Raw genomic sequence first — 27,339 nt, forward strand, 5'->3', positions numbered from 1 at the left:
GATTGGAGGAGACGCGGAAGGCTCCTGCTCACACGCCATTGGCTGGTTCTGGTCACGTGGGCCCTGCTTGGGCGCAAGGGAGGCTGGGAGATGCAGCCTTGACTGGGGCTCAGAGGAGGAAATGGCTTGGTGAGCGGATGGCCTTGACTCTCCTGCAGGGAGTTATGTGGCCAGAGCCCAGAACGAGAAGCTCGGTGAGTCCTCTATCACCACAGTCAACCCTTTCTCCTCCACCATCTGCCTTCAAGGCAGTTCTTGGTCCTAAAGAAGCGGGCCAGGGCCAGAGGCCTGCTATGTCCGGTCCAGGGAAAGGCCCGCGATGGGGAGGTCCCAGCCTTGTGGCAGTAAACAGAGGCCTGGGTCCAACCCCCAACTAGCCGTGGGGTTTTGGCTCAGTGGCCTCGCAGCAGGTGCAGTCTGGCAATCCCGTTGGGTTGGTCTTGGGCCTGTTAGCCTCAGTCCTTGCCCCGGTTTTCCATCTGCCTTCTCCAGACTCCTTGTCAGCGGGGTTTCATATCCCAGGCTGGGAGCACAGGGTAAGGAAAGACGCTGTGGGGTCTGGGCCCCTCTCTCCCTGCCAGGGGTCAGCTCCGGCCTAGCTCTGGCTCTAGCTGTGGTCTCGCTCTCGTTCCAGCTGTCCTGGTGGCTGCAGCTTCCAGGCTCTGCCAACACACACCCTCTCCTTTCTCCCCCGACTCATCCCTCCAGCCTCAGAGCTGACCATGGCTTCTGGATGCTGCTAATTTCTAAGTTGGGCTTCCTAGGTGGCTCGGTGGTAAAGGATATACCTGCCAATGCAGGAGAAATAAGAGATATAGGTTTGACCCCTGAATTGGGAAGATCCCCTGGAGGAGGGCATGGCAACCCACTCCAGTATTCTCGCCTGGAGAATCCCAGTGGACAGAGGAGCCTGGCAGGCTACAGTGCATGGGGTGGCAAAAGAGTTGGCCACTCTTTTAGTTGTTTAGTTGTTTAGTGGGCAACTAAACAACCACAACACTTTCTAAGCTGCTTTCCTACCCTTTTTGACTCTTGACTCCTCCAGTGTCTATGTGACCAAGCCCCAGCATTACATTCCCTCCACTGGGTACTTGAACTGATTTCTGATTTCCTGTTTAGATCCTGCCTGATATGCCAACTACTTGGCAGAACCCTGGTTAGGGTGGTGGGAGGGGGTGGGCAGGAGTGGGTGTCAAGTGAGGTATTAACAGCAGGAAAAATAGAAATCAGGTACAAATGATGGGCCTGTCCCCTCTTTGTCGCCTCCAACGCAGACTTTCCCAGCCTCACTCCTCCAGACTGGTCCTTAGCCATGGAAGGTGGGGGAGGGGGGTAAACAGGCATTAAAACAAGATCCGGCTGACGCCCTCCTGGGCTGGTGCCCAAGCAAAAGAATAAATAGGCAGAGCCAAGCCCTCTGAATTAAAACAGAATTTTCCAGGCACCCCCCCTCCCCCAAAGCCCTGTGCTGGGAAAGCTCGTGGGGGAGACGTTTGGGCACAGGCAGGGCCTTGCCGCATGGCATAAATCACCCCAAGAAGGTGCCCAGCTTCTCAGCCAATGGGCTGGACTAACTCTGCCATCCATCCTGGCCTGGCTCACGGTGGCCCTGGGCTGGCAGGCAGCAGACAGCCCAAGTTCTCTGTATGCAGAAGAACAGCTCTGAGGCAGGGAAATAAATAAAATCAGAAACCATAAATAAACCCACTGGCCTCACCGGAGGTGAACAAGCAGCCCGCTGGGGAGCTGGGCGCTGGTTCCAAGGAGGTGATTAAATTCCAAGCCAACCCAGCACTGCCCCCCCGGAAAGGCAGGGCAAGGACCTGGGGGCTGTGGGAGAGGTTAAGAACACACAGTACTTCTAAAAAACCGAGGGATTTTAGAGTGAGAATTGGAGCTTTAAAATTGCAGTGGGCCTTCCTGGTGGTTCTCAGCCCCAGCCACACAGTGGGATCACCTGGAGGGCATTTGTAGAGAAAAGAGAGAGCAAAGCCAGGCTCCTCCCCTCTCTCACTGCTGAAGACTGTGACTCAGGCTGGATGGGGCCTGAGCTGCTCAGAGGAAGAGCTCCTGTTAAGGCCCTCCAGTCTATCAGCTTCAGGCTCCACTGAGAACTTGGGGGCTCTGAGAGCGGGGCCAAGGGTTCCTCCACTCCAGTCGAGTCATACAGCTCTTTTCCCCACACATGGAAGAAATCAAGTTAATGTAGAGAATGTTCTGTGTTTAAAAGTTGCCCCCTCCCCATAAACGTTGCCACTCCTTCCGGCACCTGCTGCTGCTTGCCTGCCAGTAGCGAGTGAGAGACCACTATGAACAGGAACTCTCAGAAGCCATAGATCGCATCTACTCTGATGACTTTTTTTTTTTTTTTTTGGAGGGAGTAGGGGCGGTAAGCCATTGTGCTTAAGCTTATGTTTTTGTATTGTGTTTCTAGCAGAAATTTAATTAAAGGTAGCTTTTCTATGCAATGTATGCTCTGGATAACAAAATCAAGTAGCAGTTCCCTCAAATCTTCTTTAGAAGAAAGTGGGTTAGATGTGAATAAATATGACTCCATCTTTTGACCATCCTCAAGGTATCCATAACTTAAGTGGTACAGCCCTCCTAGAGGTCAGGACACATCCCAGAATGAGTCCAGCAGGGGGTGAATGTCAGCCCCACTGCTAATTAGACAAGTGACCTTGAATAAGGTAACTGACATCCCTGTGCCTTAGTTTCCCCACATGGGGAACAGGGCTAATAAAAAGTACCCACTTCATGTGGTGGTTCTGAGGACTAAATAAGTCTGTATTTGAAAGTCTTTCAGCAGCACCTGGCGCTTAGTAATGCTATTAGCTAGATACATTTTAAGACTCAGCGGGGGTGTGGGATAGCAGAGTTAGTATCTTTAGAGAGGATGCTTTAGTCAAAGGGTTGGTCCTTTATCCGTTCTTTCTTTCTTTTTTTTTTTAACTTTTTTGAAAACAGTTTTAGGTTCACAGCAAAACTGAAGGGAAGGTTCAGAGATTTATCATGTACTCCCACGTGTGCAGAGCCTCCCCATTATCAAGATCACCCACCAGAGAGGTGCTTTTGTTGCAGCTGATGAACTTAAACTGACACATCGTTATCACCTAGAGTCCATAGTTGGCCTTGGGGCTCACCCTTTGTGTTGCGCATTCTATGGGTTTGGACAAATGTTTGATACAGTGGCACGCATCCATCACTACAGTAGCATACAGAACATTTTCGCGCCCCGAAAAGCCTCTGTGCTCCACCTATTCATACCTCCCTCCCCTCTACCCCTGCAAACCACTGATCTTTTTATTATCTCTATAGTTTTGCCTTTTCCAGAATGTCTTAAAGTGGGAAACATACAGTAGGTAGCTTTTTCAGATTGCCTTCTTTCACTTAATAATATGCATCTAAGTTTCCTCCACATCTCTTCATGGCTTGATAGCTCATACCTTTTTAGCACTGAATAGTATTTCATTGTCTAGATGTACCAGTTTACTTATCCATTTACCTACTGAAGGGCATCTCGGTTGCTACTGAAGGACATCAATTACGAATAAAGCTGCTATAAACATTCATGTGCAGACTTTTATGTGGACATAAGTTTTCAGTTCCTATGAGTAAATACCAAGGAGCATGATTGCTGGATTGCATGATTGGAGTCTGTTTAGTTTTGTAAGAAACTACCAATCTGCTTTTCAAAGAGACTGTACCACTTTGCATCCCCACCAGCAATGAACAGGAGTTTCTGTTTCTCCACATCCTTGCCTAAATTTGGTGTTGTCAGTGTTCCAGATTTTGACCATTCGAATAGATGTGCAGTAGTAGTTTCTTGTTGTTTTAATTTGCATTTTCCTGGCAGTATGAGGTGGAGCATATTTATTTTTTATTGAAGTATAGTTGACTTACAATGTACCAATCTCTGCTGTATAGCAAAGTAACTCAGTAATACATGTATATATGTTCTTTTTTAATATTCTTTTTCCTTATGGGTTATCACAGGCTATTGAATATCCTATGCTATGAATTAGGACCGTGTTGTTTGTCCATTCTAAATGTAACAGTTTGCATCTTCCAACCCCAGACTCCCAATCCATCCGTCTCCTCCCCAACCTTGGCAGCCAGCCGTCTGTTCTCTATTTCTGTGCATCTGTTTCTGGATCATAGATAGGTTCACTTGTGCTGTATTTTAGATTCCACGTGTAAGTGACATATGGTATTTGTCTTTCTGACTTACTCTACTCGATGTGATCATCTCTAACTGCATCCTTGTTGCCGCAAATGGCATTATTTTGTTCTTTTCGTGGCTGAGTAATATTCCACTGCATGTATGTGCCACGTCTTCCTTATCCATTCATCTGTTGATGGACATTTAGGTTGTTTGCATCTCTTGGCTATTGTGAATAGTGCTGCTATGAACTTAGGGGTGTGTGTATCTTTTTGAATTAGAGTTTTGTCTGAGTATATTCCCAGGAAGGGGATTACTGGATCATATGGTAATTCTATTTTTAGTCTTCTGAGGAACCTCCATACTGTTTTCCATAGTGGCTGCCCCAACTTATATTCCCATCAACAGTGTAGGAGGATGAGGTGGAACCTATTTTTATATACGTATTTGCCATCTGAATATCTTTTTTGATGAGGCATCTGTTAAGGTCTTTGGCCCAATTTTTAGTTGGGTTCTTTGCTTATTTTTGAGTTTTTAGAGTTCTTTGTGCATTTTGGAAACCGTTTTATTTTTTATCAGATGTCTTTTATAATTGTTTTCTCCCAGTCTATGACTTGTATTTTCATTCTCTTGACATAATTTTTTAATCACATAGTAACACACAAACCATTCTCCTTTTAAAACTGCGAACAATGTAGCAGCATATAGAAAGAAAAAGTGACAGTGCCTCTTGGGACCCACCCCTCCTCCACCCACTTCTTCCCCCAGAGAGACCCACTGCCCTCCAAGCAGCTTGAGTACTGCTAAGATTTTTCTGGAGATCCACAGGTAATTAAGACAGATCTTGCTCTCTAGGGAATAACAGTCTGGGAAGAGGTCAGACAGGAAAGAAAAGAAAACAGTAGAGAGTGGTGACTGGAAAAAGGCATCTAAGAGGAAGACGCAGAGGTAGTGTTTCCAGCATTACCTGTAAGGAAGGTGCCAGGTAAGGAGCTAGACCAGTGATTCTCCAAAGGTGGGCCTCCAGCCAGCAGCGTCAGCATCATGTGGAAGCTTGTTAGAAAGGAGAGTCTGAGGCCCACCCAGACCTTCTCTAGACAAATATCATATGATAGCACTTATGTGTGGGATCTAAAAAAAGGGTACAAATGAACTTCTCTCCAGAACAGAAATAGTCTCAGATATAGAGAACAAACATGGCTCAGTTCAGTTCAGTCGCTCAGTCGTGTCCGACTCTGTGACCCCATGAACCGCAGCACGCCAGGCCTCCCTGCCCATCACCAACTCCTGGAGTTCACTCAGACTCACGTCCATCGAGTCAGTGATGCCATACAGCCATCTCATCCTCTGTCATCCCCTTCTCCTCCTGCCCTCAATCTTTCCCAGCATCAGGGTCTTTTCAAATGAGTCAGCCCTTTGCATCAGGTGGCCAGAGTATTTCAGCTTCAGCATAAGTTGAAGTTTGAAGTTGGAGTTTCAGCTTCAACATCAGTCCTTCCAATGAACACCCAGGACTGATCTCTTTTAGGACGGACTGGTTGGATCTTCTTGCAGTCCAATGGACTCTCAAGAGTCTTCTCCAACACCACAGTTCAAAAGCATCAATTCTTCAGTGCTCAGCTTTCTTTATAGTCCAACACTCACATCCATGCATGACCACTGGAAAAACCATAGCCTTGACTAGACAGACTGTTGTTGACAAAGTAATGTCTCTGCTTTTGAATATGCTATCTAGGTTGGTCATAACTTTCCTTCCAAGGAGTAAGTGTCTTTTAATTTCATGGCTGCATTTACCAGGTGGGACAGTCGTGGCGGGGGGTGATAAATTGGGAGATTGGGATTGATATCCACACTACTGTATATAAAATCAATTACTAATAAGGACCTACTGTGTAGCACAGGTAACTACTCAATGCTCTATATGGGAGAAGAGTCTGAAAAAGTGTGGATATATGTTTATGTTTAACTGATTCACTTTGCTGTACACCTGAAACTAAACACAACATTGCAAATCAACTATACTCCAGTAAAAATTTAAAAAAAAAGCAGCAGCAGCTCTGGGGTGGGACCCAGCTATCTTGAGTTTCCCAGCCCTCCAGGGGGCTTGATGTACCTGAAGGTTGAGAGTCACTGCCCTAGACAATCTAACTTGAGCTCTTTCTCTGAGACTCCCTCTTCTCCCCCCTGTAAACCCAGAAGGGCTACAGACAAAATGGGCACAGCCCAGGAAGATGCTGCTGTGACCTTGAGCTCACCACTGGGTCAGTGAGTGGAGGGGCCAAGGGCACAGAGCTGCCCCCTGGGGGGCAGGCAGGGTGGAGAGGAACCACTTTACCCTTTAGCCCTTTGCCCCTGACCCTTTCCTGGGTGAACTGTCATGACACACCGCATAACAGATCCCTCCAGAGGACTCAGCAAAGTGCACACACCATTCCTAATGAATGAGCCCATGTCCTGTGCGAGGCAGGTGGAGATGGGACAGATTAGCCCTAGTAATGGAGTTAAAGTCAAGTTCATTTGTTTGCAGGAAATCAGGAGTCCCTACATACAGAGCAGGGAAGGTGGCAGCCTATTTCCTTGGTTGTGAGTCATGTTGTGTGTGGCCTGGGCTCCATGCCTGCATATGTATATTTTCCTGTAGACATTCTCAGGAGAGAAAGAGGAACACAGATGCCTTGTCTGAGAGCCTGAGACCCTGACTGGGACCTTCCCAGGACCCAGTTCTGGCTGGACCCCCAGCCTTGCGTGGGGCAGGGAGCTCTGTGAGTTTCTCAGTATGACCCAGTGATTTCTTCTTTCAAGATTCACCTACTCCTGGACTCTCACATGTTATCACAAAACCTGAGCCATGACCGGAGAAGCTGAACCAAAGGTTTCCCAAATGAGTGAAGGTATATAATCATGACAGCACATGCAGGCCAGACCCACTCAGAGCACGATCAGGGTTGGGCTGGACTTGCAAGGCCTTGGCCACCAGCCTCAGCCAGGCTCCAGGGAGGAGGGTCTAAGGGCTCGGACCCCCGCAGCTCCTTCCTAGGAGAGTCCAGGTTTCAGGTGAGGGCATGCCGTTGCTCTCTGGGGAAGTTACCCTCTGCCTTTGCCCAAAATCTTTGGATGAACACCTACTTGGGATAAAATCCAAACCACACGGTGCCACCCACAGGCCCAGAAGGACCTCGCCCCACCTGGTGTCTGGTCTGTCCATTGCCAGCCCATCCTAAGCCCCTCGGCTGTTCCCAGACCACCCTGTCTCTGCCTTTGAACTCTGATATACTGTGTGTAAACGTGACCTCCTTCGGGAGCCTTCCCTGAGGGTCAGGAAGACTTTCTTTGTTCTTCCGCGTCCTCGCAGTATCACTGTTCTGCCATTTCTCTTACAGGACTCCACACAGCCTTTGGCAATGACTGGCTGCGAGCCTGACTCCCACGGCAGGCTGTGGGCTCCTGGCAGGAGAGGGGGTGTTTTCCTGCACATCTTTGTCTCCCCTCAGCTCACACACCAGGGCACCCCTGGGAGATGCCGAATGAACAAGGGACCAGAGAGACTCAGCCTCCAGGAAGCCCTGTGGAGCTCGGGAGGCCGTGGATTCCCCAGGGATCCGGCCCCTCCAAGAGCAGCCCCGTTCTTCCCCTCGCAGGGCCCGCAGTCATCACCAGAATGCCTTTTCTTTCTCCCAGATACGAAAGCAGGAAGGAAGCGTATAGAAGCCGCTCGATGACTTTTCTTATTGTCTCTAAGCCAGGCACCCCTGGCAGGGTCAGAGCCTACTCCCTACTCCTCCTACCCGCCAGATGGCTCCCTGAAACAGGCAGGGCTAATTTTACAGCCAGAAGGAGGCTGTGGGGATGGCACACTCCTGCCTCGGGGACTTTCATACCCTGGCATCTTGATGGATCAGCCTCCTTCCCAGAGGGAAAGGCCTCGGAACCCTGAGCCAGGCCGTCTTCGGGCATGGGTGGACGGGCATGTTGGCTGCCTTCTGATGAGGGAGGGAGTCTCTCAGGATGTGGCAGCGCCTCCTTTCTCCCTTAAATACACCCTTGCCCAGTGACAGCCATGCAGCTCAAAGGCCCACCAGGAGCACTTCTCTCTTAGGGGGCTGGGTTTACACCCCAGAATTCAAGTGTCCCTCTGAGGGATAATATAGCTCAGCCATTATTAGCTCTGTATCTTCAGGGGTATTTACTTTAACAGATGATGAGAACTGTCTTAATCCGCCGTGGCTGCCATAACATGCCAGACTGGGTGGCATGAGCATTAGGAATTTGTTTCTCACAGTTCTGAAAGCTAGAAGTTCAAGACCCAGGTGCCAGCCTGGTTGGCTTCTGGTAACAGCCCTCTTCTGGGCTTGCAGACAGCCTCCTCCTCACTATGTGCTCACCAGGCAGAAAGAGCTCTTACCATGTCTCTTTCCTGTGAAGACACTGACCCCATCTCAAGAGCTCCAACCCTTGTGACCTGATTATCTCCAAAGGCCCTATGTACAGATCCCGTCCCATCAGGGCTTCATCAGATGAATTGGTCGGGACACAAATATTCAATCCATAACATTCCAGTCCTGCTCCCCCACCAAATGTGTGTCCTCTCATAAAAAATGCATTCATTCCCTTCCAACAGCCCCCAGAGCCTTAACTAATTCCAGCATCAAGTCTAAAGTTTCACCTAAATATCAGATGTGGGTAAGACTTGGGTAGGGTTCATCCTGAGGCAATGTTCCTCTCCAACTGTGAACCTGTGAATCCACAAGTGATGTGCTTACAAGCAAAGGTTATGCATTTCCATTCCAAAATGGAGGAACAGAAAAGGAAAAAGGAATAACCGATCCCAAGCAAGTCAAAACTTGGCAAGGGAAACACCACTAGATCTTCAGTCTCAAGGTAGTCCTTTTTGGTTCGATGCCCTGCCTTCCAGAACCACTGGGCCAGGAGTCCCTTCTCTGCAGCTCTGCCGAGTTGCGGTCATGGCCCCAAGACTGGGCAGCCCGGGCCCCAAGGTTCCACAGGTTGTCCTGAACCCACAAGGCAGTCCTGGCCTCTAGACTTCAGTTGGGGGCTGTCTGGCCTGTTGAAACTTAGAGGGTGGTTCTCATGGCCTCTGAATTGCCTTTGGGGTCCATCTTCCCTTTTCCTGGAGAATAGTGCATGCTTACAGTCAAACAGCTCTATGACCCAGCCCTGTTGGCTCATCAAAGAAGTCCAGCAGTTTTCCTTCATTTCATCTTGTTTTTTCTGTCTCCTATAGTTCAAATGGGCAGTGTAATTGTATACAGTAGACCCTCTACATATCCAGGTTCCAACCAGCCACAGGTCAAAAGTATTAAAAAAAAAAAGTTCCAAAACAGAACAACAGCAAAAAGCATTCCAGGAAGTTCCAAAAAGCAAAAGTTGAATTGCCACATGCAGGTAATTTTTTACAGAGCATTTACATTGTATTTACAACTGTTTATATAGCTTTTACATTGTATTAGATATTACAAGTAATCTAGAGATGATTTAAAGTGTGTGGGAGGATGTGCATAGGTTATATGCAAATACAGTGTCATTTTATATGAGGAATTTGAACATCCTTGGATTTTGTTAAATGTGAAGTTTCTGGAACTTGCCCCCTCCCTGCCCTCAGTGGATACTGAGGCATGACTGTAATCCCATCTCCATTTCTGGCTTCTGCTGAGATGTCTGATTAAGTCCTAGAGTTATGCCCATGATCTCCTAATCAAATGCTTGTTCAGCCACACCCTTAATCTTCATTTCAGGTCAAGGCATCTCATTTTTGTAATACAGATAGGCTGAAAATTTTCCAGATTGTCCAGTTCTGGCTTCTTTTTGCTTAACAACTGCTTCAGTTCACCTCTTTTCCTTTGTGTTTTACTGTAGGCAGTCAGGAGGAACCAAACCACTCTTTCAGTGCTCTGCTTAGAGATCCGAGTAGCTAAGTGTCCGATTTCATCCCCCAGAGGTTTATCTTCCACAAAACACTGGAGACAAGTCAGCCAAGTTCTTGGCCACATTAAAACGGGTCATGGCTTTCCTCCGGTTTCCATTAACGTTGTTCCTCTTTTCTGTCTGAGGCCTCACCACATCCCCCTTAACATACATATTTCTAGAAGGCATCTTACAACTCTTTACTCTCTATCCATTACCCAGTTCCTAAGTCAGTTCCACAGTTTTAGGTATCTGTGGCAGAGCACCCCGCTTCTTGGTACCAGTATGCGCCTTCCTCAGCTTGGGCTGCCATAACAAAAAGCACAGGCGGAGTGGTTTAGACAGTATTTCACGGGAGGCTGGAAGTCCCAAGGTCAGGGTGCCAGCTTGGTTGGCTCCTGGTGAGGGCTGTCTTCTCAGCTTGCAGGCAGCTGCCTTCTTGCTGTGTCCTCACATGGCACAGAGAGAGCCAAGTGCCTCCTCTTCTTCCTGCTGTGCTACTGTGCTCAGTTGTATCTGACTCTTTTCGACCCTATGGACTGTAGCCCACCAGGCTCCTCTGTCCATGGAATTCTCCAGGCAAGAATACTGGAGTGGGTTGCCATTCCTTACTCCAGGGGATCTTCCGGATCCAGGGATCGAACCCAGGTAGCAGTCTCCTGCATTGCAGAAAGTTTCTTTACTGTGTGAGCCACCAGGGAAGTCCCCCTCCTCTTCTTATGAGGGCACTAATCCTATCATGAGTCCATCTACCCCTGCCCCCACCAGTGACCTCATCTAAACCTAATTCTCTCCTGAAGCCTCAAACACATGAATTTTTGTGGGCAGGGGTGAGTTTGGGAACCACAATTCAGTCCATAGAAAGAATAATGCCCTGCAAGAATAAAGGAGGTAACTTAAGTTTCCTGGCTAGAAAAATAAGGCAAACCTCATATATTCTCATAGGGCCTCATATCCTGCAGGCAGGGATATATATGTGTGGTTGCTCAGGCTGTACACTGCACAGTCCTACTGTTTACCAGTCGCATTAGAGACTTTGAAAACTTAATATGACAATTTTTGCAACAGATGGCAATTATATATCTTATTCTAAGAAAATCAGTATTTTATGATAAATTTCCATGTAATTTATGATAAATTTCCATGTAACAACCTCTTGAGGAAGAGTTCTTTCCACACAAAAGGTACTGTGTAAACTAGTTTTTCTGCAACGTCTCTTTTTTTTTTTTTTTTTTTAATTGGGGGATAATTGCTTTAGAGGGCTTCCTTGGTGGCTCAGATGGTAAAGAACCCACCTGCAGTGTGGGAGACCTGGGTTCAATACCTGGGTTTATCAGTCACATTAGAAACTGTGGCTTTGAAAACTTAATATGAAAATTTTTACAACAGATGGCAATTATATCTTATTCTAAGAAAATCAGTATTTTATGATAAATTTCCATGTAAGGTAGTACAGCCTCTTGAGGAAGGGTTCTTTCCACACAAAAGGTACTGCGTAAACTAGATTAGTCCTTCTGCAGCATCTCTCTTTTTTTAATTGGAGGATAATTACTTTAGAGGGCTTCTCTGGTGGCTCAGATTGTCAAGAATCCACCTGCAGTGTGGGAGACCTGGGTTTGATACCTGTGTTAGAAAGATCCCCTGGAGAAGGTCATGGCTACCCACTCCGGTGTTCTTGCCTGGAGAATCCCTCCTGGACAGAGAAGCCTGGTGGGCTACAGTCCATGAGGTTGCAGAGTTGGACACAACCGAGTGGCTAAGCACACAATTGCTTTACAACATTGTGATGTTTTTTGCCATACATCAGCATCAGCCATAGGTATGCATGTGTCTCCCCTATCCTGAACCCTCCTCCCACCTCGCTCCCCATACTATCTGTCAAGCTAAGTCTGTAAGTGGGTGTTTGGGGTTCATTTTGTTATGAGGAAGTTGACATGGGCAAGATCAAAGTCATCTAGTGGGAAAGTAAGGAATTAGCCAACCTGCAAAGCAAGTCCAAAACAGAGACCTTTCCCCAGTGTCTGGCCCCTGTAAACATGGTCCTGTGTCTGGTTCCAGAACCTTCTATGAAGATGTTTTTGTATTGATGGTCCTCCTCCAGAGCAAGTGTGGAGGACTGATCTCCCCACATCCTGCCTCTTCAGGCACGCCTCCTCAGCTCCTCCAGGGAGCTCCAGCCCCTCCTGGCCACACAAGGGCCACCTGGCTCAGGAGAATGGGGTTCGAGAGCTGGCATCCTCAACCCCAGATCACCCTGATGGTTGAGCCCAGGAAAGTTGGGGGCCCCTCTGGAACTTCTGGGTTTACTTGGTTGGAATTTGGGAACTGGGTAAAGGGAGGGCTGAACCCCAGAATGGTCTCCTGAGTGAGGTCTCACTAAATCACCTGTAGGGAGATAAACTGAGAAATCCAGTAGGAAGCCTAGATGGGGAAACCCCAGGTTCTCTTTTTAATGAATGAATGAATTAAAGAACAGGTGCCATTTGAAGGGCTTGGAACTTCAGTCAAAGCTGATAATGAATAGTTTTTTACATTGAGGTATGGCGTACATACAATAGAGCACACAGATCTGTAGTGTACAGCTTGATGCCTTCTTATTGTGACTGCTGCTGCCGCTGCTAAGTCGCTTCAGTCGTGTCCGACTCTGTGTGACCCCACAGACGGCAGCCCACCAGGCTCCCCCGTCCCTGGGATCCTCCAGGCAAGAACACTGGAGTGGGTTGCCATTTCCTTCTCCAGTGCATGAAAGTGAAAAGTCAAAGTGAAGACTACACCCGTATAACCCATTTTCCAGCACATCCTCAGTCTTCCTGGTGCCCCTTTCCAGTCTCTATCCCACGGGGTAACCACTATTTGATCTCTGTCACCAAAATTGGCTTTGCTTCTTCTTGAGCTTCTGTAAATGCACGCACACAGTATGTTTTTTGTGTGTGTCTAGCTTTTAACAAAATATCTGTTGTGTACAAGTGTTCATTTTCTGTGCCAGGGAGTATTCCACATGTGAACCTGCCACAGATTTTGTATCCATTCTGTTGATTGATATTGTCTTGTTTCTAGTTTGGGACCCCTAACTCAGGGTCACTTGAAAAGAATGGGGGGTTTATTGTCTCAGGTGACCAAATAACCAGAAAGGCTGGCAAAGAAGCTGGCTTCAGGAATACTTGGATACAGCAGCTCTGTCTTTCTCCCTCCCTCTCATCTGCTTCCCAGCTTTTCTTTGCCTAAACTCTAATCTCACTGACCTTTTTTCTTCACATTGTAGGTGGAAGGGGGGCAGTTGTTGAGGAGCTGATCAATAACCAGCCCTGGACTCACCTCCATCTGGAAATTCTGTGACCAGGAAAGGCCTCTCTCTCCTGAGATTTTTGTCTGAAAATCCCCAGGGAGGGTTCTAAGACAATAAATCCCCCATTCTTTTCGGGTGACCCCGAGTTAGGTTTCTGTCACTTGGTCCTGTGACAGTTCTGACAAATACACCACATATGAACCTTAGATTCAGACCAAACGCCCTTGAGGGACTCCCCGAATCTTTTTCAGGCTCATCTACTTGGTGGTTCTCTTTGCACCAAAACATCACAAGTATATTCTTTGAAGCCAAGGACAGTGTGCACTTGTTAAGCACACACTTGGTGTGCCCCAGCCCTGGGGTGAGCTCTGGTGCATGGAGGCAAGTGGATAGCCTGGCCCCTGACCTTGAACTCTGCACTGCCTTACACAATTTCTCATAATTGCTTTCTGAATTATGCTCCTTTCCTTGGTATGATATTGACAAACTGAAGGTTTGATAGATTCTCTCCAGGTCATCTATTTTAAGGCATCACCAGTTAATATAGGAAAGAAACGATGTTCATTTTTTAAGTGATTGAACTCTAGCCACATTTATTTTCAGCAACGTGTCCAGAGACTTGAGTCGCTGCTCTCTCCTGAGCTGGGGGTAGACTCCTTGGCCCCAGGAAGACCAGCCCTGTCTGACTGCTGCCTTCCTAGGTGGTCCTTGACAGCCTAACACTGTGTTACCAGGAGCAACATGTGTGTAGTGAGAAAGTGAGACACCTTGACTCTGAAGCCATGACTGAAGTGGTTGGTGGGAGGAGAGTTCTGTCCATCTGCTCCCGAGTGCCTGTGGGACACCCTGATGGTCCATTACACCAGCTGCCTGACCTGCTCCCTGCAAGGGGGAGGCTGACGCTGGCTGTGACAGGCTGCATCATTTGGCCACAATTCTTCCCTCTCCCTATACTCACACCCTTTGTTGTATGTTCTCAGCTGAGAGAGTGGTACCCATCCCTTGACTCTCAACTTGTCATGTAACTGGCTTTGTCCAGTGAAATATCCGTGGGTGAGACCCCTCTGAGGCTTGCATAAATGCTCTCTTGAAAACACACCTAGGCCAGCCTGGAACAGAGCCACATGGAGTAGAACAGTCAGCCCAGTCCTCCTAGCCAAGACCAGTCTTTGTCAGCCAGTACCCAGCCCAGCTCCAGACATGTGAGTTAAACCCAGCTGAGGCCAGAAGAACCACCCAGCTGAGCCCAGACTGGCTCACAGACTGTTTAAATGTTATGGTTTAAAGCCACTAGATTCAGGAGTAGCAACATATAGATCACACATCTTCTATAATGTGGAGATTGTCAAACCAGATGCATGTTGATTAACCAGATGGATAAAAATGCTGAACCACTGAAAGATCCACTGAGTTAAGATATTTGAAGTGAAAAGAGTATTTTGAGAATTGCTTTTTAGGGCCTATAGTCACTGAAGTAAATAGTAAGCACTTGTTATCAGGTAGAAGAATGTACTTCAAGGAAAGATAAAATTGAATTGTAATTAATTGATATGTCAGGGAGAACTGCCATGTCATTTAGAAAACAATTTTAGTTGTTAGTTGCATGAAATATTTTTCTTGCAATGGGTACCGATCCAGTTTTTTTTTTTTTTTTTTTCATAAAAATGTTTGTCTTTCCTTTGTTGTTTTAACCCTGACTCCTCCATTTCTAGTGGCCTCTTCTCCTCCAGGGGTACACAGTGCCTTAAGCATGTCTTGGGGATCTTGGGTAAGAAAATAAGAAAACTAACTCAGATTAAAATGCGGCAAATTTTTGCACATTGGGGCACTGGAATGAGAGTGGAAGTTGAAGCAGACTTTTCTTCTAAATACTTCTACTCATGGTCGGAGGAATGGCTAAAAAAGATGTGTTATGTATACACAATGGAATACTACTCAGACATTATAAGGAACAAGAGTGGGTCATTTGTAGAGATGTGGATGGACCTAGAGACTGTCATACAGAATAAAGTAAATCAGAAAGAGAAAAACAAATACAGTCTATTAACACACATGCTTGGAATCTAGAAAAATGGTACAGATGAACCTATTTGCCAAACAGAAGTAGAGACAGACATAGAAAACAAATGTATAGACACCAAAGGGGGAACGAGGGGCGTGGGGTGGGTTGGGGGAGAGGGGTTGATGTGTATACATGGCTGTGCACGGAGCAGAGGACCGGTGAAACCTGCTGTATAACGCGGGGAACTCTACTCGATGCTCTGTGGCGACCCAGAAGGGAGGGGATATCTGTGCGCATACAGCTGATGGCTGCGCTGCACAGCACAAAGTAGCCCAACGTTGTGGAGCAACTACACCCCGACTAAAAAGGACTTCTACCCTTAGAGGAAAGGTGGACCTGGGGGACCTGAAAAGAGCCAACTGTGGCCGTGGTAGCATGCCCTTGAAGGTTCGTATTTAATCTAATATAGACACCCCTCAGAGACACTGTGGGTTTGGTTCCCGATCATGGCCGTAAAGCAAGTCACACACATTTTTTTGTTTTTGGCTTTTCAGTGCATAAAAGTTATGCTTACACAATAGTGTAGCCTACTAAGCACACAATAGCAGTATGTCTAAGAAAATAATATGCATACCTTCATTTAAAAATACTTTATTGTTAAAAATAATAAAGCCTTCAGCAAGTCATGATCTTTCTGCTGGTGGAGGCTTGAAATATTGAGAGAATTAACCAGCATGTGGCACACAGACACAAAGTGAGCAAATGTAGTTAGAAAGTGGCACTGATGGACTTCAGGAGGCAGGACCACCACAAGCCTACAATTTGTTTAAAAAACAAAAAACAAACAAAAAAAACGGTATCTGAGAAGCACAAAAAAGTGAAGTGCAATAAGACAGACCTGTAAATTTTTGTGAAATTTGCCTGTGATTCCAGATTGGTGGTACCCTAGGAGCCTTGCAGAAACCATGTCTTTTCTGGAAAGCACACTTTTTTAAAAATTGAAGTATAGTTGTTCTGGGTGTTCATTGGAAGGACTGATGTTGAAGCTGAAACTCCACTACTTGGGCCACCTGATGTGAAGAGCTGACTCATCAGAAAAGACCCTGATGCTGGGAAAGATGGAGGGCAGGAGGAGAAGGGGACGACAGAGGATGAGATGATTGGATGGCATCACCGACTCAGTGGGCATGGGTTTGGGTGGACTCCGGGAGTTAGTGATGGACAGGGAGGCCTGGCGTGCTGTGGTTCATGGGTTCACAAAGAGTCGGACACGACTGAGTGACTGAACTGAACTGATAGTGTTTTGCAGTGTCATGTTAATTTCTGCTGTATAGCAAAGTGATTCAGTTAAATGTATATAAACATCCTTCTTCATACTGTTTTCCATAATGGTTTATCACTGGGTATTGAATATATTACTAGTTCTGTGTGCTATACATGAAGACCTTGTTGTTCACCCATTCTCTAGATAACAGTTTGCATCTGCTAGTCCCAACCTCCCACTCCATCCCTCCCCCAGCCTCCTCTGTTCTCTGTGTCCAGGAGGCTGTTTCTCTTTTGTAGATAGGTTGATTTGGGTCATATTTTAGATTCCAAATATAAGTGATATCATATGGTATTTGTCTTTCTTGTTCTGACTTAGTTCATTTAGTATGATACTCTCTAGTTGCCTCCATGTTGCTGCAAATGGCATTATTTCGTTCTTTTTGTGGCTAATATTCCACCGCATGTATATGCACCGCATCTTCTTTGTCCATTTGTCTGCTGATGTACATTTGGGCTGTATCTTCATCTTGGCTGCTGTGAACGCAGGGATGCACGCATCTTTTTGAATTGTTGTGTCTGGATGTAAGCCCAGGAGTGACATTGTTGGAACTTATGGTAATTCTATGTTTAGTTTTGTGAGGAACCTCCATACTGTTTTCCACAGTGGCTGCACCAGCTTACCAATAGTTAGGAAGGTTCTCTTTTCCTTACCCCCTCTCCAGCTTTTGTTATTTGTAGGCTTTTTAATAATGGCCATTCTGACTGGTGTGGAGAACACACTTTAAATGCAGATGTTAAAGATTCTCAGAGATAAAAATTGCAAAGAACATGAGCTCACAATTTAAAACCACCAAACACACAAGGAAACAAGCCACCATGAGCAAGAGTTATTAGAAGCAACAAATTGAAGGATCAGATCCTCCAAATGGGGACTATTGTAATCGTGATACCAAGTACAAAAGTAGGAAGCTTAATATGTTTGAAGAATGAAAGGATCGAAAGTATGGTGTGAAGCAAAGAACAGCTACCAAAATTGACCAATTTGCAAAAGAACTGAATACAACTTCCATAAATGAAATGTAAAACTCAAAAGAAGGGGCGCACGGCAGAGTGAGGCATTGCGGCCGTGAGAATTGGTGATCTAGAAAGTAGGTGGGAATTGACCCCACTGCCTAGGAGACTTAGTCTTTGTCATGAAGAGGATGGATCTCAGTTCCTGGGGGAAGGGTGGTGTCTGGGCCCAGCCTGGCGGTGCCCTGTTCCCTGAAGTGAGATGGGCAGATGGAAGAGCATCAGCCTTCACTTTCTCTATTAGGGAGGACAGGAATCATGGAGACAGAAAAATGGGGGGATGTCTGCTCTGGTAGACCGAACACAGTACCTCAGAGCCACAAAATGCTTCAGGAGACAGTCACAGCAGGTGTTCTGGTTGTCTATTGCTATGTAGCAAACCACCCGGAAATTTAGGGACTTGAAATGGCAATACCATTGATTTTGCTCAGGACTCAACTATTTGGGCAGGGCTGGGTGGGGAAGTTGGCCTTTACTTCCCGTAGCATCTACTAAGTTACTCAAGTGGGGGGTAATAGTTAGCTTTCAGAGTGCCCCCGCCCCGACCCCCAGCTGGCTGGTTGGTGCTGACTGACAGCTAGGAGACATGGGTCTCTCCGACAGTTGTGTGGCTTTGCTCACACCTTGGTGGCCAAGGCCCCACAGAGAAGACAGATATGCGTGATGTTTTTGTTATCAGGCTTCTGAAGCCATACGGTGTCACTTCAGCTACACTATTCACTGAGGCTGTCACAAAGGTCTGCCCTTGTTCAAGGAGTGGGGGGAGCGGGGAGGTTCTCCAAGAGCATGTGCAACGAGAGGTGCTGTTGCACCTCTTCGGGAAATGCAGTGTGCCAGAGGTGAGGCCAGTCCAGGGTCAGGTGATGGTTGGAGACCTAGGCAGGTGACCCAGCCTGCTGCCATCGTTGGACTGGGATCTGGTGGCAGAATTACAGCCCTGAAGCAGGTCGTAGACACAAGCAGGGCCAAACCTGGGAGATTATTAGCAGATGGCATAATATAGTGGTTAAGAGTACCAATTCTAGAGCCTGTGTCTGAGCCCTGGCTTCACCAACTAAGAGTTTATAATCTTGGGCAAGGAACCCAACCCCTCTTTGCCTCAGTTTCCCCATCAGTTTCTGGGAGAATGACACTACTTAGCTGACAGATGTGTTGTGAGACTTCAGGGAGTTTATACAGTTAAAGAGCTTAGAACAGTGCCTGGTGCCCAGGAAGTGCTATCCAAGGATAAGCTAATACTGTTGATGGGCTGCTTCCCAGAAAAGCACTAAGAACAAAAGAGGGAACCAAACCGCCAAATGGTGTGTACTGGAGCTCCGAAGTGAGGCGAACCTCCAGTAATTACAGGACCACCAGTAATGAGAAGGACGCTGCTGGCGGGAGGAGGGGCCTGTGGTGGATCCCTGGTGCCGTGAGGGAGGTGTCCTGGAGCAGGGAGAATGGTCTCTCAGCCCTGGCCTGGAGGTCTTGCTGGGCTCAGAGGTAATGCCAAGTTCAAACACTATAAAATTCTCTGCAATGTTGTTCAAGCAGTAAAAATAGTCAGGAGTCCTGAGGCTACTTAGAAATAGAACAACTGTTTTCTCTTTAATGAGCCGCCATACGCGGTGTTTAATTAAAACTGCAGGAGCATGCAGGAACGTGGACCCAAGGATGGTGGAGGGCTGTGGCTGTAGGCTTTTGTCTGTCAGGGCTGGTGAGGGGGGCACCCTCAAGGGCTGGGCGCAGCCACACCCCTACCCCCAGCTGCTTCCATGCAGCCCCGTGGCTGCCTTCAGGTTCCTCATGGGCCCTCATGATTATTTTCACCCTCATCATCCCAGGGAAGAGTCATGTTCTACTGCTTCAAATATCTGTGAGGCAAATAGAGCAGATTCCATCTCTGAGCCTCGGTTTCCACACCTAGAAAGTGGTGAGGATAAATGAGTCCTCCTCACGAGCCTGTCACTAGATCAAGCAAGGTACATGCAGAAATGCTGGACATGTGTCCACTCCTACCCTGTGGGCATCCCTGGTCAGAGCAATTGAGATGGATCTTGATGCTTCCAAGGTTACGGGTGTCGAATCCCAAGCCATGTCCTGGTGAGGTGCTCCTTGATTAGGGGATTCCGAAGTCAAATAAGTTTGGAAAGCTGTGTCGTCCATATGCTCCTTCTCACTTGCAGGGTTGTAGCGCCTGTGGGTATTGTATAGGTTCTGAGAAGTCCTGGTATAAGCAATCCTGCCATGTGTCATGTTGTCTAAAATTTCTCACCATGGAAACTCTGCTTCATACAAATTTTTCTTGTTTTGCCCATTAGCATCACGGAGCACAGTCTCTAGGAAACACCGGGGTGGCAGAAATCACATGTGGAAAATCCTTAATTTCTCTGAACTCATTGCTCATCTGAAAAATGAAGGTAATTAACACCCACCTTGCAGGTTTCTATGAAGATTAGAGGCAGCGTGCACAAAACTCCCAGCCCAGGACCAGGCACACAATGGATGAACAGTGAGTTGAAGCCACTCTGGCTTGGGCAGGGCCGCAGGCACAGGGAATGATGCTGAGGGATGCAGATACTAAAGGTGGGAACTGAGGCAGGGGCTTGACCATGAAGGGCCAGACCAGCACAGGCTGGCTGGAAGCTGAGCCTAGGGGCCCAACATGGGAATTGTTCCTAGCAGGGGGTGCACAGCTGGGTTTGCAGGAGAGGGCTATGCAAGCTTGCCTGGGGCTCAGGGGACTACTGGTGGGTTAGTGAATCATTGGTTAATGGCTTCATTCCCCACATTTTTATTGAGCACCTATTGCATATATACCAGGTACTCTTAGCCGGAGAGGATATGTCAGTTAACAAAGCAAAGTTCCTGCCCTCCTGGAGCTCACGCTGTCAACCAGTGAGCCGACCAATAATATTTTAGGTGATGATAGCTGCTACAAAAAATAAAGCAATGTGGAGGGGCAGAAAGATGGATGGGTCTTATTTTAAGGTGGTCAGAGAAAGCCTCTGTGAGGAGGTGATGTGGGAAGAGGGTGGAAAGAAGCAAGTGATTTCAAACTCACTGACTCAGCATCGCCACTGTGGTCATCAGTAACATCATCATGCCGAGTTCCCCGCCCATATCCTTATTTGCCTTGGTTGGTTGCAGTTCAGTTCAGTCGCCCAGTCGTGTCTGACTCTTTGCAACCCCATGGATTGCAGCACTCCAGGCTTCTCTGTCCATCATCAACTCCTGGAGCTTGCTCAAAGTCATGTCCATTGAGTCGGTGATACCATCCAACCATTTCATCCTCTGTCGTCCCCTTCTCCTCCTGCCTTCAGTCTTTCCCAGCATCAGGGTCTTTTCCAATGAGTCAGTTTTTTCACATCAAGTGGCCAAAGTATTGGAGCTTCAGCTTCAGCATGAGTCCTTCAAATGAATATTCAGGACTGATCACTTTTAGGATGGACTGGTTTGATCTCCTTCCAGTCCAAGGGACTCTCAAGAGTCTTCTCCAACGCCACAGTTCAAAAGCATCTCAGTGCCTCTCACGTTGTGCAGTGCCTCCTCAGGGTGCAGTTCCAATAATGTCCACAAGGTGGAGTAGTGACACTAACCCGGTCCAGGGACTGTGAATTCGTAGATGAATCCAGAAGGTGTGTGCTCAGTTGCTCAGTCGTGTCTGATTCTTTGCCACCCCATGAGTAGTCTGCCAAACTCCTCTGTTCATGGGATTTTTCCAGCAACAGTACTGGAGTGTGTTGCCATTTCCTCCTCCAGGGGATATTCCTGACCCAGGGATTGAATCCACGTATCCTGCATCTCCTGTATTAGCAGGCAGAGCCCCCCACCAAAGGACCCAGTCAAGGTTGAGAGTAGTCTCAGCTACAGGGCTCTCTGCAGCCACAGGAAGCCCACATAATTGGGTTGTAAACTTGCCCGAAGGGCTTCCCAGGTGGCGCAGAGGTAAAGAATCCACCTGCCAATGGAGGAGACATAGGTTCAATCCCTGCGTTGGGAATATCTTCTGGAGGAGGAAATAACCCACTCCGGGATTCTTGCCTGGGAAATCCCGTGGACAGAGGATCCTGGCAGGCGACAGTCCATGCGGTCACAGAGTCGAGCACAGCTGAGCACACACACTGTGCACTGTGCTGGACGGGCCTCACGCTGTGGTGGGGCCTCTGGCTGGCTGCCACCTAGTGGCTACAGGCTTTGGGGAGGGAAGGGAAAGCCCTCAGGAACTCGGAGGGCAGCTGAGAGGCCCCCATCACGGGCTCCAGGGAGTCCCGGGGCTGGGGTTGGCACGGCCACCAGGAGAGCAGTTCCAGCTGGGACTTTTTCTCTTTGTGGTGAGTTGCAGCGGTGGGGGATTTAAGGCTCCATCTGCCTCTTGCTGTGAGGAAGGCAGGGGAGGACGCAGGAAGTTGGCTCTGAAAGCTGAGCCCTGCGTTCAGCACAGCCAGTCTGGAGAGAGGGTAACAACCTATCTATGTGTGGTTTGTGCCCATTGAGCTGCTGTTACTAAATCCATCTTCACTTTGGGAGAGGGCAGCTGTGAGCTAGCTGGCTGCCGGCCCCAGTTTATGGGGAGAAGGGGAGTTGCTCAGATCCCAACCCTGCTCATCATCCCCTGGGCAGTAGCTGCCGGACCATCCCGGGGGGGCAAAACTGCCACGACCCTCTGTTTGGAGTCTTCTCTCAGTGCCTACTGAAAGGGGCAAGCTGGCACGCTCCTCTGGGTGGTCCTCTGCCAGGACCTGCCCCTTCTTCCCAGACTCATTCCAGCGAGGCAGAATTGCAGGATTTCCAGCGTCCCTAGCACTTTGCTCCCAATAGCATGAGAACAGATGTGCATGGTTCTGTCCAAGGACTCCCAGGTAGGGAGAGCGGCATCTTCTCCGTGAGGTTCTTTGCTTTTCTCTGGGAGAAGAAAATCCATTTCCCATGACTCTGGGATTTCACTAACCTGTATATGTGCAGCTGAGGGCTCTGGGTGTAGCTCCACCTGTGCCCTGACTCTCTCCATCTGCAAATGGGGCAAATAATACTTACCTGGTAGAGTCATCTGATCAACACAGGATAATACGTCTAACAGCAGCTGGCACCCCATCAGAGTTCAATAAACTGTGTGTTTTATGTCTAAATAGCCTAAAACATGGAGAAGGAAATGGCAACGCAGTCCAGTATTCTTGCCTGGAGAATCCCATGGACAGAGAAGCGTGACGGGCCACAGAGCATAGGGTTGCAAAGAGTTGGACACGACTGAAGCAACGGAGCGCACACACAGCCTGGAACAGTTTTTTATGACTATTAAGGGCCAACCATGCATTCTTAATCTGTGATCTTATTTATTCCACAGAAAAATCCTATTTGGTGCATTCCTCCTTTTTTTCTTATTAACTTTTTTTTCTGCAAGAAATATTTGCATTCTCATTGTAGCAGAGTCAAGCACTGCTTCAATATCTGAAGTAGAGTACAAATATCTTCCCTGAGCACCTGCTTCATGGACCCCCTACCCCTCAACCCCAGTCACCCCACACACAACATTCATTAGAGGTAACTTCTGCGCAAGCTTAGTGCTTACCTTTCCAGACTTTGCACACTCGTGTGTTTATAGGATAGTCCATGGAGATGCAAAATTCAGATCCTTGTCGGTGTTAGGTGAGCATTCCTGTTAGAATCAGCTTCTGGAGAAGGCGCAGACCAGCTGTTTCTCCCAGGCGGTGCTCAGGTCCCTATCAACATTCCTCAGAGTGCCCAGAGCACATGAGCTTTGGTAAAGCAGACCTTCAGCGGGGGTTGGCAGCACTCTGTGAATAATTACCATTGAGGTCTAGAAAGTCACAGCGGTGAATGTGTGGGGTCCACTTGCTACTAAATGCCCTTGGCCTCTGTTTCAGGCTCTTATCAGGGGATATAGCTGCTGATTCCCAGGACGTGACTCGTCAGGCCATTTTCTGCCAAACTGAGGAGCCAAGGACAGAGGCCATGCCTGGCTGCGCTGGGGTGGGTCAGACATTGGGTCTGGGTTTTTGCTGTCTTCCTTGCTGCACACAGGCTTTCTGTAGTTGCGCAGTGCGGGCTTCTCACGCAGCGGCTCCTCTTGCTCTAGGCATGCGGGCTTAGTCGCTGGTGGTATGTGGAATCCTTCCAGACCAGGGATTGAACCCACATTGCCTGCATTGGCAGGCAGATTCTCAACTGTTGGACCACCAGAGAAGTCTTGGTCTGGGTTTTGAGGTCTGTTTGGGCAGGGAGGACAGTGTTCTGTGGGCACTAGGGAGCCTTAAGGCCGGAATTGGGCCCCCACCTTCCCCAGCTGTCTCAGGGCTGGAAGCACAGCGCTTCCTGGGCAGGCCTGCAGGGCTCTCCTCACGGGCTCCCCATCCACTCCTCATGAGACCAGCTGTAAGGGGAGTACAGTACCCCGCTAGTACCAGTAGTACCCCGCTTCACAGACAAACTTCTAGAGAAGCAAAGGGTTAAGAACACACACAGACTGGGAACCAGTCAGCACTGGAACAGGGTTGCTGGATTGAAACTCCAGTGTCAACAGGAGGTTTCACTTGCTTATTCCTTCATTTTTTGTGCACAGGGAATATGTGAGTACATTCTGATTATACATAAGATAAAAATGAAGCTCTTTCAAACCCCTGGTAGCCCCCTCCCCATTGGTAACCACCATTTTTTTTCAAGTGTGTCCTTCCAGACCTTTTTTCCACACACACACACATGCACACATGCACACAGCTGCTACTTTAAAAATAGAAAGAGATTACGGTATACAAATATTTCTATGACCTTTTCTTCTTCAGTGTGTTTCTTTCCAGATTCACGTATTTAGACCTATTTCCTCTTTTTAAATGGCTGTACCATGTTCTGCAGTGTGGCTATATTGTAATTTTACTTCAGCTCTATTAATATTCCGTTTAGTCTCTGTAAAATGTAGATAATAGTACCTGCCACACAGGATTATTGTGAGATTAGATGAGATAATACATGCAAATAGCTTAGAATCAATCCTGGCACATATGTGCATATACATTCACGCATTATCTCTCCTGATCTTTACCAGCATTGCCATCACTGTTCTCGACAGGCTACCATTATTTCCGGTCTCTTGTTATGAAGAACGCTACAGTGCAGATTTTGTGTGTGAGTTGCCTATGGAGTATTTTTCTGGAATGCTGGCTGAGGAGTCAAGGGTGGCGGGAGAGAGGGTGGGGAATCTCTCCCCTAGTTCAGCCCCATGTCCCTGGCATTTGCTTTCTCTGGGACCACAGCTCCCACAGGGCAGCCCCTCTGCATGCTCTACCTCTTGTGGAACTTAAATCCCTTTAGCCTTGAGTGGTGACAGCCTCTGGGGGCCTCCCCATCCCTTGCTTATTCCCTTAACCCTGTTCACCCCCCATAAGCTGATCCTTTATGTGAAAAGTGAAAGCGTTAGTTGCTCAGTCATGTCCGACTCCTCGTGACCTTAAGGACTATAGCCTGCCAGGCTCCTCTGTCCATGGGATTCTCCAGGCACGAATACTGCAGTGGGTTGCCATGCCCTCCGCCAGGGGATCTTCCTGACCCAGAGATCGAAGCCCCATCTCTGACATCTCCTGCATTGGTAAGCAGGTTCTTTACCTCTTGTACCACCTGGCCTTAGCGTCATTTGAACCCTCTGGGGGTGAACTCTGTGTCTTGTCTGGGCTCTGACACACCAGCCTTTTGCTTGTTATAAATCACCTATTCATCTTCCTTGACCGTTTTCATAGCATTGCCTTTATGATTATTTATAAAAACTCTTCAAATAGTATAAACATTAGAATTTCATTAAATATGGTATGTTTTATCGTAGCTCATCTTTAAAAAATTTAATGTAATACATGCTTGTAGTAAAATATTCCTCAATAAAGAAGAGTATAAAATGTTAAAACGAGAGTCAGATGTCCCCAGAATGAGAGGCCTTCCAGTGAGCTCTGTAAACACGCAGAGCGTGGATGCTGACACAGAAAGGAAGGTGTGAGGGTGACCCCTACATCCCAGCCGTCTCTAGGAGGTCATTCTGCGGCTAGCACCGTTCTGGTTCCAGCCCGGGGTAAACACCGCCCCTGCAGCCATTCTCCACATTGGGGCCTGGGGCAGCCCACAGCACAGCCCTTCTCCAGACAGGCCTCCAGCGAATCACCTCGACTGTGACCTGCCGTCCTCATCTGGCCCCACGTTTGTCAGCTGCAAGGGAAGGAGTCTCTTCCTCCCCGCTGCCCTCCGAGTCCTGGTGAGTTTGGGCGGTGGCCCTTCTGCTCTGGATTCCCCTGATCTGTCTCAATCTCACCCTTGCTCTCCACTGAGACCTCGGGTCCCTCCTGCCTGCAGGTGTTGGATACTCTCCCTTTGGACTGTCTTTGCTGCCGTTTCAGTGGGAAGGGGTAACAGATACGCTTGTCCTGTGCAGAAAGCCTGCGATGACTTGAATCACAGGAAACAATTGTATCTCCCGGGGACATGGCTTGATGGGCAGCCCGTGTCTCCTCCAGCCTTGATCGACCCCTAGCCCTTCCTACTAGCCCTCCCCTGACACATGGGCCCACACCCACCCTGCCTGCCCTCCGTCTCTCCTGTACCCGCAGGTTAGATTCTCTGCCTCCTGCCAAAAAGTTAAGCTTGGAGGTCAGCACCAGACTGTACACCACGTCACCTCCCTCCGAGGGCCCTGGCCAATACCCGGCTGGCATTCTGACTTCCCCACCTCGAGCACCCAGTTTGAGGTCCTTCCCAGGCCCTCTCATCCTCTCTGCTGGAGCCCAGTGTCCACCCCTCTCCCCCTGAGACCCCCTCCTGCCCCAGTTTCCTGACTCTGCAGACTGCAGCCCACCACCTGATTTTAATAAATGAAGCTTTATCTTTTGTCTGTGGCTGCTTTCAAGACCCAAAGACAGAGTTAAGTCTTTGTGACAGAGATCACAGGACTCCCCATTTAATCGACAGTATTTTGTGTGGCCCTTCGCAGACCAAGTATGCCCACCCCTGCGCATACTGCTGCCAGAAAGGGAGGTCGTTGGTGACCTCCTGCCCTGGACCTTGCAACGTGGTCAGTGGCTCCTTCAGGAGGAAGCATAGGTGACTCTTGTCCCCTCGCCCTGGTGGTTGCAGTGACCTGCAGCCTTGCACAGGTTCCTCGGTTACCTGGCCTCGGGGCAGGGAGCGCACCCCATGGCTGGAGGGAAGCACACGACCTGGGTCACCAGGCTGACGGAGGAAGGCGAGAACCCCTCCACCAGCACGCTTCGGGAGGTGAGAAGTTTCACCTGGAGGGGGCGCTGGTGAGCAAGGAAAGCAACGCAGGTCTTTTATGGAAGGGCACTTGCCAGCTGTGCCCTGGTTCCTGGGGCACAGGGTGGATGTGGAGCGAGCAAGGCAAGGGGCGGTGGAGGTTTCTGGAAGCTGCGGCTCCGGCAATTCAGGGAACCTGGAGCTCCTGAAATGAGCTCCAGGAATGCCACTCCCGCGAGGGTCAGAGCATCACAAGACTGGCCTGAACCTAATCCCTGCCACCTTCAGCCACCCACAGGGCTCCCCCAAGCTGCCGCCTTCACCGCTGCCCTGCTCTGGCCCCCACATAACCAGGAGGCAATTCTTTGGAAATTTCTAGTTCTACCACCTGCTGCTGCTATTTGA

The 27,339-nt window shown here is 48.3% G+C and overlaps 1 protein-coding gene across 50 annotated transcripts; it reads left to right on the forward strand.

Moving 5' to 3' along the window:
• On the forward strand, positions 1-26,568 carry LOC129645921 (uncharacterized). 50 transcript variants are annotated; one of them, XR_008711568.1, is made up of 7 exons: positions 40-194; positions 20,010-20,108; positions 23,574-23,679; positions 24,749-24,828; positions 25,089-25,288; positions 25,754-25,939; positions 26,292-26,568. XR_008711568.1 is itself a non-coding variant. In XM_055571472.1 (6 exons), exons 1-6 carry the CDS (start codon positions 138-140, stop codon positions 26,092-26,094), a joined length of 567 nt encoding a protein of 188 aa, XP_055427447.1. In that variant the 5' UTR covers positions 1-137; the 3' UTR covers positions 26,095-26,285. The 50 variants fall into 50 exon arrangements, 19 of the variants coding, with proteins under 19 accessions (XP_055427447.1, XP_055427439.1, XP_055427444.1 ...); XR_008711567.1 differs by having other exon boundaries at positions 24,773-24,828; XR_008711557.1 differs by having other exon boundaries at positions 41-194; positions 25,156-25,288.
• The last annotated feature ends 771 nt before the right edge of the window (positions 26,569-27,339 follow it).

Source organism: Bubalus kerabau, chromosome 3 (genome assembly GCF_029407905.1).
Source record: "Bubalus kerabau isolate K-KA32 ecotype Philippines breed swamp buffalo chromosome 3, PCC_UOA_SB_1v2, whole genome shotgun sequence".
Taxonomy (NCBI): Eukaryota; Metazoa; Chordata; class Mammalia; order Artiodactyla; family Bovidae; genus Bubalus; species Bubalus kerabau.

Bases quoted from the DNA above. Each gene is read 5' to 3' on its own strand.
- LOC129645921 (XM_055571461.1), top strand. From the start codon at position 138: ATGGCCTTGACTCTCCTGCAGGGAGTTATGTGGCCAGAGCCCAGAACG. The intron at 20,201-24,748 runs GTGAGTTGAAGC...GATCTTTACCAG, and splicing joins AGGCACACAATGGATGAACA to CATTGCCATCACTGTTCTCG. The intron at 24,829-25,171 runs GTGAGTTGCCTA...ATAGCCTGCCAG, and splicing joins CTACAGTGCAGATTTTGTGT to GCTCCTCTGTCCATGGGATT.